Source organism: Panthera pardus, unplaced genomic scaffold, assembly GCF_024362965.1.
Source record: "Panthera pardus isolate Hobbes unplaced genomic scaffold, ASM2436296v1 HiC_scaffold_8, whole genome shotgun sequence".
In the NCBI taxonomy this organism is placed as follows: Eukaryota; Metazoa; Chordata; class Mammalia; order Carnivora; family Felidae; genus Panthera; species Panthera pardus.
The window spans coordinates 54,799,464-54,813,317 of NW_026527013.1; the positions used below are offsets into that span (position 1 = coordinate 54,799,464).

The 13,854-nt window shown below is 37.7% G+C and overlaps 1 protein-coding gene across 3 annotated transcripts in view; it reads right to left on the reverse strand.

Moving 5' to 3' along the window:
- The window catches only part of TMCC1 (transmembrane and coiled-coil domain family 1), a 246,431-nt gene that overhangs the window by 118,831 nt on the left and 113,746 nt on the right, over positions 1-13,854 (reverse strand). Inside the window, exon 1 of one of the 3 annotated variants that reach the window (XM_053897486.1) lies at positions 597-970. The exons of the other annotated variants lie outside the window; for them this stretch is intronic. Coding sequence (XP_053753461.1) covers positions 597-635 — 39 coding nt within the window. The 5' untranslated portion in view covers positions 636-970. Of the gene's footprint in view, positions 1-596; positions 971-13,854 lie in introns of those variants that run through there. 3 annotated transcript variants of the gene reach the window in all.

Below are 13,854 nucleotides of genomic sequence, written 5' to 3' on the forward strand. Positions count from 1 at the left end.
CAAAACGGCACAAATGAAACCTGCTTTTCAAGCAGAACTCTGTAAAAATTTGATTTGTGAGCCCACTGGTTACTGCTTTTCACACACGCCTTCATTAAGTATGCGGGTTTCTTAACTGCTCATTTTAGTATTTTCACACAGGTCTTGGCTTCCTGCACTGTTTTATGGAAGTTGTCCTCGTTTTATACTCAATTTCGCACAACCGGACGGATTCCACAGACCAATAAGGCTTTCTCATCTTGGTCAACAAGCTGCTAGATTAATTGCTAATTAAAGATGCACTTTTTTAATCCACTATTCTCTTTCGCGCACACCCTCTTGGAAACTGTACCTCAGAAGCAAACTGTAACTTCCTCCAAATTCAGGGAGGACAGCTTTGGTTTTAGGAGAACAAAATCTGGAGTTGGCAGCGCAGTCAGCCTGAAACCTTTGTGTCTGTCAGAGGAAAGAACAAAAGGCAGCGCTTCCTCCCCCTGCCCCTCCTTGGCTCTGGAGGAAGGCAGGCTTGACAGAACAGTTCTAGAGAAAAAGGAAACCACGCCGAACCTAGGAGAGTTTCCCCTAAACAAACACACAAAGCTACCCAAGCTACCCACCTTGGATAGCTGCCTCCTGAGGCTAAAGCGTTGAACCATGGTCACCCTGAGTAATCTTCAGACAAAGCAATCCACGAAGGGAAGGGTTTGTTTTTTTTAAATAACAGCTTCCTGGAAAACTCGGTGGCGAAACATTCTGAAGACTGTCACAGAAGTCCAAAGATTTTCCCTGGGAGTCTTAGCAAACTTGGAACCACTTCATTGTTCCATCGGGAGATACCGCAAAGCCTACGTCGGAGAGGGAGAGGGCGGGCGGACGGCGGCAGGGAGGGGCGGAATCCTGGAGCTGCTTCGCCCAGTGCCAAGCTCGGCGAGCACACTTCCTGTGAGTCAGCCTGAGGGGTCCGACACAAGGACCACCCCTTCGCTTCCCACCAAATCCTTAGCCCGGGATGCCGCTGCGGTGCCACCTGAGACTCCGGCGGGGGCGGGGACGGCAAAGGTGGGGGGCGGGGCGGGGGGGGGGGGCGTGCGGACCTGATGTTCTGGTCTGTGTGGCGGGGAGGAGTGGCGCGCCGGGGTTAGGAAGCATCTGCCTCAAGCAGAAACCTGGCAACTGCAACAATTCCCCCCACCGTCCAGCCCTCCCGGCGGAGGAGGTCCCCCGCAAAGAGCGACACCCCCTTCTCAACCTCCACCTCAGGTAATCTGCTGGGTGAACCAGTGGGATGAAAGGAGGTGGCAGAAAGCCCCGGACTGTAGCAGCGCTGCTCCGGAGACTCCTCCCAGCTGGGCTCGGCAGCTGTCCGGCTTTGTCTAAGGTAATTGGCCGAGCCTTTCCTCTTATTCACGGGGAGGAGTCCCGCCTCGGGAAGGAATGTCAGGTGCAGAAAGGCATACTTCGTGGGTGACTTCAACTTCCTCACCAAGCAAAACAAACGAAGGCTGCCTCCTGAGGTAACTGCATTCTCCCGTAAGAACGATGTAATTTTTTAAAATCTACACACATAACAAAACGAACAGCTCAGAGTGAATAAATGTAGGTAGAGGTATGAAAATGGCAATCCTGAGGGCAGATGCAAAGATAAAAAATATTTTGCTAGCGTTCGCCAGTCTCTTCCTATTTGATTCTGCTTCCAGATAATCAACGTAAGGATAGATTCATTTTCGTGAAAATTTCTGCTCCTCTCTGAATTATTACTCTTGAATAATTTTAAAAATGGACCAGAACAGAACTTGTTGGCATATATTAATTTTCCCTGCTCCAGTGATTCTCAATTCCCTGTAAACGGCATAACACCTTATGCTACATGTAGCCTTTGTTGGAATGAACCTACTATGTGCAGTCCCTGGGTTAGGCATTTCAACTCTTCAGATAAGTAAAGCAGGAATATTCTAAAGCTTCAGTATTATCATGAGGAAACCATATAGTGTTACTACCTTTTTTTTCCCCTTTGGGCAAGAAAAGTAAAAAATGAATTTGAAAAGCCAGATCTTTTTTTTTTTTTTAATTTTTTTTAACGTTTATTTATTTTTGAGACAGAGAGAGACAGAGCATGAACGGGGGAGGGTCAGAGAGAGGGAGACACAGAATCTGAAACAGGCTCCAGGCTCTGAGCTGTCAGCACAGAGCCTGACGCGGGGCTCGAACTCACGGACCGTGAGATCATGACCTGAGCCGAAGTCGGACGCTTAACCGACTGAGCCACCCAGGCGCCCCGAAAAGCCAGATCTTAATACAATGGTTATTCACAACTATGCCCTTGTCATAGACTACCAGTTTCAAATATCACCAAATATAATGTACAATTTTTAAAACTTCACCTCAAATATCACACACACATTTCATAATACCTTAGGAAGAGTAGAAAAGATGTACCGGAGTCAAACAAGTAACAGGATGCCACAACTCCAAAAAAGTCACTGTAACCAAAATGTAGACATAAAAATTATATTCCGAAAACCTTAAATGGAAAAGGGTTGAACATATTTAAACTTTTTCTCAAATTCCAAAGCTAGGAAAACTTTGTGACTGAAAGCAAAGACTCCTTTATATGTAATGCTCAGAGTATGCAACGTAACCTAATATTTAAACTGACTGAAATTTAAGTACAAGTGGAAAGTAGGCTGATAGAAAACCTGAGTTCTGTGTGGTTTTTTTGTTTTGTGTGTTTTTAAATGGTGTGAGGACCAGTACCTCCATTTTTCCCCCCTATACAAAATGAAACTGAGTACTCAAAAAACTCCTGGGAATGCAGGAAGACCTAATGAGATACTGGGGTGGAAATAATGAAGTTCCTTACAGAAAGACATACTGTCTCAAAGATAAACATGAGGTGTTTCTGATATAATCAACTAGAATCCCAGATAATTGCTAGACTGCAAAGAATTGCAAGATTCTTTCTAACCCGCACCTCCAAAAGAAAGGGGAAAAGTAATTAGAGAAAACTGTCAAAAGTCTACGCATCCAGGTACACAAAAAATATCAATCATGAATTGAACAGGATATAAATCCTCAAACTTCCCAGATACACATAAAAAGACTTACAGACTAAAAGAATGGTGTCTTCATTTGACGAAGAACTTATTTTTTGCCTAATAAAATAAAGATAAACCTCTAATTAATTGTTCAAATGCAATAAGACCTGTTAAAAAACATTTGAGTGTATGAATGCAATCCAGTCCTTAATAAAACAACAAAAAACTGAAAAGATCTTCAATAAACATAACTGTTCGGGGGAAGATCTCTGCATATGATCTATTTTGAGGTGTCTGGCAGCATTTTAGATGAAAATAGCAGACCAACATCAAAGATTATGAAAGAAGAGCTAAAAAGACAAAATTTATGACCTAGAGAAAAAGCAACAGCTCTGCAATAATTCTCTTATTACTCCAAGACCTGAATAAACAATGTAATTTTCAGTAAGCTGTGACTGAAAATCCCCATCTCCTATACTCTATGTGGAAACACACAGCAACTGTCCATGGGGTTCTTAATCAATCTTTTCTGGATCACATACTTTTTGTGGATCTCTTCAAAGCTATGAACTCAGTCACTGGAATGACATACATGAAATTCATGAATGAACAGACACAGTGTTTTTGACACAATTCCAAATGATCCATGGATTCCCCTAAAGCTTGTCCACACATCCATTTTAAGAACTCTTGTTTCCATCATAACTAAAAATGAGATGAACATCAATCACTAAGCAATCCTGTCTTCTACTTTCCACCATAGGTAAGAGTTCTAAGTAGGTTTCAGAAACAGAAAAAAAGTCTGCCTTTGACATGTTGGCCCCAGCTCCCATTCATTACATTTTCCATATGTGTCTGTCAAATAATAATAATCTACTTCCAAAGCCACAAACAGTCTTTATGAAATGGTATTTTATTTTCGTTTTTAGCATCTTCATAGAAAAACCAAGAAAAATATTTTATTCTCCTTGTTTTACGTATCATATATAACCCCACAATTATCTTACTACTACACTTCAACCTGCTGTGTATGTATAAACCTACGTACATATGCTTGTTTTTACCAAACTAGGACTATACTGTTTTCTGATTTGCTTTATCACTAAAAAAAAAATCCAAAACAATCAGCAACCAAAAACATACAAAATACCTTGGATGAATACTTATAAAACTTAAATAATCATCCCAATTTAGTTGGTTTCCATATTCAAAACACTTGCCCCTCCTTTTGCAACTTCATTCTTAAAATTCTAAACCCATTTTTTAAATAAATTGATATTAAAGTTGTATACTACTGAATTCCATGTAATACAAACTACACTTTTGCAGAGAAGTAAACTAAAGTTCAAAGAGGTTTTCAAATTTGACCCTAAAATCAGAGTTGGTATTTGAGTCAGAACTAGAACCCCAATACAAATTTCATTATGTTGCTTTTTTCCATTACATCATGCTTCCTCCTTTTTTTAATAAACTAAAACACACTAAAAATGAACACTACTTAATATATTCATACGGTACACTTTTTTAGGAAACTGAATAATTACTCTATTTAAAAAATGTGCACCTTTATACTTTAAGTTAAATGAGTTTCCCTAAAGCCTGGCACAACTTAATATGCTTACAGTTTCTTTCCCTATCTCCTTAGTGTCCATTCTTATAATAGTGTTATATAAAATAAGTTATATTGTTCAAACATTGTGCGCTTTAACCAGCGTCCTGTAATAACCCAGTAGAAGTAACAGTGCCAGCTACCAGTCAATAAAACTAAGCCTAAATTTAAGAGGCGAAATTTCAATATGCAACACCATGTCATTTCAGAAAGCCCCCTTTCGTTCATGCACTAAACCAGTTATGACACCCTTTACTTTTATGGAGGTCTTAGTAAGCAAACAGAAAACCTAAACAATTGTCATAAACATGGCAAGTGCTATAATAGCAAGAACAGTAATGACACACGGAAGGAGTAATGAACAAAATGGGACAAAAAAAGTCTTAAATCTGGAGTCTTTAAGGTTGGAGAGGAATTTTGCCAACAGACAAAAAAGGAGAAGGGCATCCCATGCAGAAAAACAAAACAAAAAACTCCATAAGTTAACACAGAGGTGTGATTCAAGTGGTTAGTAAAACTTAGTTTTTCGCATTAACAAGGCAACATGTTAGCCTAGAGCATTCAGAATATTTTTTTTTGTTTGCTTGGTCTAAAGTGTAGACTGTAACAAAATTAAGTTATTCCTCCTTTCTAAATTTCATGTTGGGGTTTACCATTTTTTCTATAAACTGCCCAAATGGGAATAGCCCATCATTAACAAACAATAATGTGATAGGTTCACTCTTTATGTAAAGTTATGACTCTTAGTTACTGTCTGCATTTAAGGCAAGGAGGAAGGAAATCTACTTCCAAAAAATTTAGTAAATCATGCTGCCAGTTTTGGACACACTGTGGTAATTCAACCCCCTTAAATGATACAAGATTTGTATCTTGCAAAAATTAATTTCACTTGGCAATCCCACACTAGATAACAATACAGATACCACATTTCATCTACACAGATTAAGTAACTTGTGTAGTTATTTATAAAAGCCCCAAGCCACTGTCATAACTCTGAAAGTGGTAAGAAGTTAAAAGATGTTGATGATCAAAAAATTTGAATACGTCTTGTATTCAATTCCATTAACTACCTCATTGCGATGACTGAATTTAAAGAGAAGCCAACCACATCAAAAAGCATTTTTATTTTGATGAACTGAACATGGCTCTTTCAAATAGGCTAAATTAAGGTTGCCTCCTTTTCTCTCAGCAATATTTTAGGATTTGCATTTATTTCCTCCAAAAAAATTCATGCCATGCATCACCTGCAGTAAATATATACAAGGCAAAGGGAGAGAAGAAAAGGTAGAAGAGCGAGAGAGGAAAAGAGTTTATGTGCCAAACAACTAACAACCAAGTGCCAAACAACTAACAGGGCTATTATTTACTATGTTGCAAAGAGCACTCAGTAAGATCATATGTACAGAATAATTAAACACTACAGAAACGAGTCCTTCAAACAGTTTACAAGGTGTTCCAACTGCTGGTCCCTGCTTTCCCTCTCCAGACATCTCACACTACTTTCAACTTGATAACTCCAAATCTCAACTTAGATGTCTTTCCTCTAGGAAAGCCTTCTCTTCAACCTTCACCAACCCTGTTATCCACCTCATCGGTTGATTCTTCCTTACTACACTGTAGAGTAATCCTCCCTTATCTGTGGAGGATACATCCAAGACCTTCAGTGGATGCCTAAAACCGTGGATAAGTACTGAACCTTATACATGCTGTGTATTTTCCTAAACTACATACTTATGATAAAATTTAATGTATAAATTAGGCACAGCTAGAAATTAACAACAATAGGGGCACATGGGTGGCTCAGTCAGTTAAGCATCTGCCTCGTGATTTCAGGTCAGGTCACAATCTTAAGATTCGTGAGATCAAGCCCTGTGTTGGGCTCTGCTCTGACAGTATGGAGCCTGCTTAGGATTCTCTCTCTCTCTCTCTCTCTCTCTCTCTCTCTCTCTCTCTCCCTCCCTGCCCCTACCCCACTCGTGCTTTTTCTCTCTCTCTCTCTCACACACACAAAATAACAATAGACAGTAATAAAATAGAATAATTATAACTATATACTGTAATAAAAATTATGTGAATGTGCTCTTTCAAAATATATTATTGTACCTTCCTTTTGTGATGATGTGAGATGATACAATGTATACATGATGAGATGAAATGAAGTGAATGATGTAGACATTGCATTAAGCTACTACTGACCTTCTGACCATATGTCAGAAGGATCATCTGCTTCTGGGCTGCAGTAAAAAGCAAAGCCATGGATAAGGGGGACTGCTGTATTACAATCTGTTTGTCTGCATCCACCTCATCAAAACAGAAGTTTCTTAGGGGCAAGGACCCTAATATGCTCATAGGGGTATTCTGGCAGCTATTAGGTCCTTAAATATTTATTGAATAAATGGCTTAAAAATATAAGGCAGTGTTCAATGGCTCTACACAACTTCAAAAGTTTCTAAGACATTCTGGGTCTCCCACTCTGTCCCTCAACCATCTCCCATACCCCCAAAGTCCCTGATATTTCCACCTAATTAAATTCTACTTACTCTTCTATTCCACTTTTGTAAGAATTAATTTTATTAACCATTTGTCAATTGCTTATCTCCCATTTATGAAAGACTTTATAATTTAGTATTTTTGAATAAAATATTTCCTGTGAAAATTCAGAAAATAGAGTAAAATATAAAAAGTAAGAAAACTTTGTTCAAAATATCACCATACAGAAGTAACTACTACTAATGTTTTGATTGATTTTCATCTGGGATTTTTCTTGATCTTTAAATATGTAAGTAATTTATGAATGCTTAATTGTTGTAACCACTGTTATTCATTTATCCTTCCTTTACAATGAGGTTATATACTATTTACCTATAAAAAAAATATGCTGTATTGGGGTGCCTGGGTGGCTCAGTCAGTTAAACATCTGGTCATGATCTTATGGTTCATGAGGTAAGAGCCCTGCATCGGGCTTTGTGCTGACAGTGCAGAGCCTGCTTGGATTCTTTCTCTCCTCTTCCCTTTACCTCTCTGCCCACCCTTGTGCTCATGCACGCACACTTGCTCTCTCTCAAAATAAATAAAAAACATTAAAAAAAATTATGCAGTATTATCTTCAGGTTAGCTTGGTTTCTTAACTAATATCATAGTACACATATTATTTAAAACTTCCTTTACTATGGTCTGAATGTTTGCGTCCTCCCAAAATTTATATGTTGAAATCCTAAAGCCCAATGTGATATTAAGAGGTGGTGCCTCTGGGAGGTACTACACTCATCGGGTGGGGTTAATGTTCTTGTGAAAGAGATCCCATAGAGCTCCCTAGCCCCTTCCAACATGTGAGGACACAACGAATAGTCTGCAACCTGGGAGAGGGTCCTCATGCTACACTAGCACCCTGATCTCAGACTTCCAGCTTCCAGAACAGTGAGAAATAAAATTCAATTGTTTATAAACTACCCAGTCTGGTATTTTGTCATAGTGGCCTAAACAAACTAAAATATCAGCTTTTAAAAGTTCAACAATTTACTCAGAAAATTTTGTTGGAATATATGGATCTCTACTATTGCTACATATTATTTCATAGTAGACACAGAATAGTTTAGTTTATTATTCTCTTTTTCTTGATGACCATTTAGATTATTTCTCATTTTTGCTAGTACAAACAATACTGCCTGTACATGCCCACTTCTGGACATGTGGTATGTTTTCTCCAAAACAGATACTAAGATATGATCCTACCCATTCAAGGTCCAGCCCAAACTCTATAGAAGCAAACCCTGTCCATTTTAGCTCACCGTCATTTCTGCTTCTGCAGAACTCATAGTGATAGTTCTTATACTTTTGTATTTGCTACTTAGGTCCTATACCATTATTTAGTTTTTTAAGCATTAAGCATAGAATTATATCTTACATACATCTATATACATGTATTATATCTTATATACATGTATTATATCTTATATACATTTTGTATGCCAACTACATAGTATCTTAGAGTAAACAATAAATATTTGTGGAGTGCCCTGAAAACCTTAAAAGAAACCTTAATCTTGTCTGGGAGGATAGATATGTAACTGTTCCATTACCTTATTTCTTTATTTCAATATAAAAGATCACATAAACTTTAATGTTTAAATATTACTGCTTTAGACCTCATTTTCTCCATCTGTAGACCTTACAAAGGAGAAAACCAAATGCCTTACCCAAGTCCAAAATACTGCAACTCCCTTTTAATTTCATGTCTTATGAAGAGAACCATTATCTGGCAGAATTTATACTTCAAAAAGTGATACTAGGGAGAATGACAACAAATTGGCAGACTAGTAGATATAGGCCTTCCTTCTCCCGTAAAGGCACTGAGTTAACAATACATGGACCAAAATACTGGGATGAACTGTAGAGAATAGGTAAAAGCGATAGCACCCATACATGATAACATGATAAACAAGACATGATAATAGTAAAACGTGTAGGAAAACTTATAGTGTTTGGTGCACCCATTCATGCTACTTCCCCTACACAGCATAGTGTGGAAGACCCAGGGAAAAAAAACCCATGCCAAGGTTTTTCCTTCAGGAACACAAACAGACTAAATGTCCTACATTCTGGCTTGCCTGAGGGCTGCCTGAAGGACTGGTTTCTGTTTTGCCTGACTCAAAGCTCTGCAAGGACTGGAAACAGAGCTGGAAGATGCTGCAAATAACACAAAAGCAGCACCCTAGAGTTGCATTTCTGCAGGCAAATGCCAGGGTGGGCTAAAATCACAAAAGGTTTGGGAAGTCCTAGAACCTCCAGTCAGGCTAATTAGTGAAGATATTCCTATGCAGAAATCCGGTATACAAAGACTGGGATAGGCAGCTGTTTTTCAAATGCCTATATCCCAGCCAAAAACAAAACAAAGTACACACACACACACACACACACACACACACACACACACACACACACAAACACACACACAGAAACAGATATACTTGGCTCAATTAAAGGAACAAAATAACACTCCAGAAACAGACCTTACAGACCTACTTAAAGTACCACACATCTATAAGGTATCAGACAAAAAATTTTAAATAAATCATAAAAATGCTCAAAGAACTAAAAGAGAACACAAACAACTAAAAGAAAACAGGAAAATGAGAATATCAGCAAAGAGACAGAAACTACAAAAAGACACATTCTGGAGCTGAAAAGTACAAAAAACTAAATGGGAAATTTCACTAGAAGGGCTCAACATCAGAACTGAACAGGCAGAAGAATCAGTGAACTTGAAGGCAGATCATCTGAAATTGGAGTCAGGGAGCAAAAAATATATAGAAAAATGAAAAGAACCCAAGGAACTACTAAGTTGACCAAGCTTTGCCATTATGGGAATGTCACAGATAGGAGAGAGAAGAAAGGGACAGAGAGCCTTATTTGAAAAAAAAGTAGCTGATAACTTCTTAAATCTGAGGAAAGAAATAGACTCACAGATTAAAGAAGTTCAAAATGCTCCAACTAGGATAACTCCAAAGAAAACTACACTGAGACACATTTTAATCAAACTTTATCTAAAGTCAAAGACAATCTTAAAAGCAGCAAAAGCAATTAAATTCATCACATACAAGGAAGCTTCCATAAGATTGTAAGATTACTCAGCAGACACTATACAGGCCAGAAGGAATGAGATGATATATTTAAAATGCTGAAAGAAAAAACCAAAACAAACAAAAAAAGCTTTCAACCAAGCATATTGTATCAAGCAAAAAAAAAGTGGGGGGGGGGGGGGGCGGAGTTAAGACTTTCCCCAATAGGGGCACAAGGGTGGCTCAGTCAGTTAAGGGACTGAGTCTTGATTTTGGCTCAGGTCATGATCTTGCAGCTCATGAGTTCACGCCCGTGTCCTTTTCTTCTGTCCCTTTCTTCTCTCTGCACAGACAATGCAAGAGTCTGCTTGGCTCTTTCTCTGCCCCTGCCCCACTCATGCTTTCTCTCACTCAAAATAAATACACTTAAAAAAAAAAAAAAAGACTTTCCCAAATAAATTATAGCTGAGAGGCTAAACTAATAAACTAAAGCTGAGGAATTAAAATGATAAACTGAAGCTAGTGCATTGCAATTAGATCTGTTCTACAAGATATGCCAGAGGAAGTCCTTCAAGTTGAAATGAAAGGACAGTAGACAGCAACATAAAACTGCATAAAAATATAATGGTCTCTGGTAAAGGTAAATACATGAACAAATATAGTAACATGTACACTCTAAATCTGGTGCATAGAATTTTAATGACAAAAACATAAAATTGCGTAAGTCTATGTTAATGGGTATACAATATGTAAATATGTAATTTGTGACATTAATAATATGAAGCAGAGGGTGGAGTTGTAAAGTAGTTTCTGTATGTGATTTAAATAGTTTATGGGAATGTAAGCTGGTGCAGCCACTCTGGAAAACAGTATGGAGGTTCCTCAAAAAACTAAAAATAGAACTATCCTACGACCCAGCAAATGCACTACTAGGCATTTATCTAAGGGATACAGGTGTGCTGTTTCAAAGGTACACATGCACCCCCGTGTTTATAGCAGCACTATCAACAACAAAGTGTGGAAAGAGCCCAAATGTCCATCGATGGATGAATGGATAAAGAAGACGTGGTATATACATATGTATATATACATACACACAAATATATACACACACACACACACACACACACACACACAATGGACTATTACTTGGCAATCAAAAAGAATGAAATCTTGCCATTTGCAACTATGTGGATGGAACTAGAGGGTATTATGCTAAGTGAAATTAGTCAAAGGAAGACAAAAATCATATGACTTCACTCATAAGAGGACTTTAAGAGATAAAACAGATGAACATGAGGGAAGGGAAACAAAAATAATATAAAAACAGGGAGGGGGACAAAACGTAAGAGACTCATAAATATGGAGAACAAACTGAGGGTTACAGCAGGGGTTGTGGGGGTGGGGGGATGGGCTAAATGGGTAAGGGGCACTAAGGAATCTACTCCTGAAATCGTTGCACTATATGCTAATTTGGATGTACATTTAAAATAATAAAAAATAAAATTAAAAAATAAAAAAAAATTAATAGTTTAAAAAACAGTGCTATCGGGGCACCTGGGTGGCTCAGTCAGTTGGGTGTCCGACTTTAGCTCAGGTCATGATCTCACAGCTCCTGAGTTCGAGCCCCACATCAGGCTCTGTGCTGATGGCTCAGAGCCTGGAGACTGCTTTGGATTTTGTCTCCCTCTCTCTCTCCACCCTCCTCCACTCATGCTCTGTCTCTGTCTCAAAAATAAATAATCAATAAAAAATTTTTTTAAATAAAAATAAAAAACAATGCTATCACTTAAAGATGTTTTTAATTAAGACGTAATTAAGATGTAATTGCATGATCACTGCAAAGAAAGTACCTACAGATTATAAACTAAAGGAAATAAGAAAGATATCAAAGCATTATCACTATAGTAGTCCCTCTTTCTAAATTCTGCTTTCTGTGGTTTCAGTTACCTGTGGTCAACTGCAGTATGGAAGCAGATGATCCTCCCTCATGTCAGAAGATCAACAGTAGCTTAATGCTATGTCTCAATGCCTATGTCATTCACCTCACTTCATTTCATGGCACAGGCATTTGATTATCTCACATTAGCATGAGAACAAGGGTGAGAGTACAATAACAATAAAGACTTTTTGAAAGACAGACCACATTCACACAACTTTTATTACAGTATATTGTTATAATTGTTCTACTTTATTGTTGTTGTTAATCTCTTACTGTGCCTAATTTACAAATTAGTTTTTATCATAGGTATGTATGTATAGGAAAAAACATAGTGTATACAGGGTTCAGTACTATGCACAGTATCAGGCATCCACCAGGGGTCTTGGAATGCATCCTCCACGGATAAAGGTTGGGGGGAACAATATTTATAAAAAATAAAACACAACACAAAGGAAAGCAGTGAGAAAGTAAGGGAGGGACAAAAAAAAGCTGGAAGATATACAAAAAACAATCAACAAAACAATAATTTTAAGTCCTTCCCTATCGATAATTACTTTAAATGTAAATGGATCTACACAAAACCTGAACACAGATGTGCTTATATATCTGCATATGTATATCGGTAAACAGATGTATACAGCAGCTTTATTCATAACTGCCAAAACTTGGAAGCAATCCAGATGTCCTTCATTAGGTAAATGGATAAACTGTGCTATATGCAAACAACAGAATATTATTCAGTGATAAAAAGAGATGAGCTACCAAGCCATGAAGACTCATGGAGAAATCTTAAAATGCATATTACTAAGTAAAAGAGGACAATCTGAAAAATTGCATACCATACAATTCCAACTATATTACATTCTGGCAAAGGCAAAATGATGAAGACAGTAAAAAAAAAAATCAGTAGTTGCCAGAAGCTGGAGGTGGGGGGTGAGGGAAGGGATAAAGAGGCAGAATACAGGATTTTTAAGGCAGTGAAAATACTGATACTTTAATAGTGGATACATGTCATTATACATTTGCCCAAACCTATAGAATGTATAAGACCAAGAATGAACCCTAATGCAAAAAATGGGCTTTGGGTGATTATGATATGTCTGTGTAAGTTCAACAATTGTAACAGATGTATGACTCCAGTGGGGGATGTTAATAATGGAGGCTATGCATGTGTAGGAGCTGGGATCATCTGGGAAATCTCTGTAACTTCCTCTAAAATTTGCTGTGAACCTGAAACCGCTCTAAAAAAAAAAAATGAAATCTTTTTAAAAGATGCAAATGGATTAAGCTCCCCAATCAAAAGATCTGAATGAATTAAAACCACAGGATCTAACTATATGCTGTCTACAAGAGTCTCACTTTAGAGCTAAGAACAAACACAGGCTAAGAATGAAAGGTTGGAAAACGGCCCATAAAAATGGTAACCAAAAGACAGGAGAAATGGTTTTATGAATATCAGACAAAACAGACTTTAAATCAAAATCTGTTGCAAGAGACAAAAGAGGGCATGATAAACCAAAAACATCTAACAGTTATAAATATTTATGCACCAAACCTCAGAACTCCTAAATATATGAAGCAAATGGAAAGAATTGAAAGGAAAATAGCAACACAACAGACTTCGATACTCCATTTTCAAAAATGGATAAAATGAGACAGAAGATCAATAAGAAAATATGATTTCAATAACACTATAGACTAATTAAAACTAACAGACATATACAGAGCACT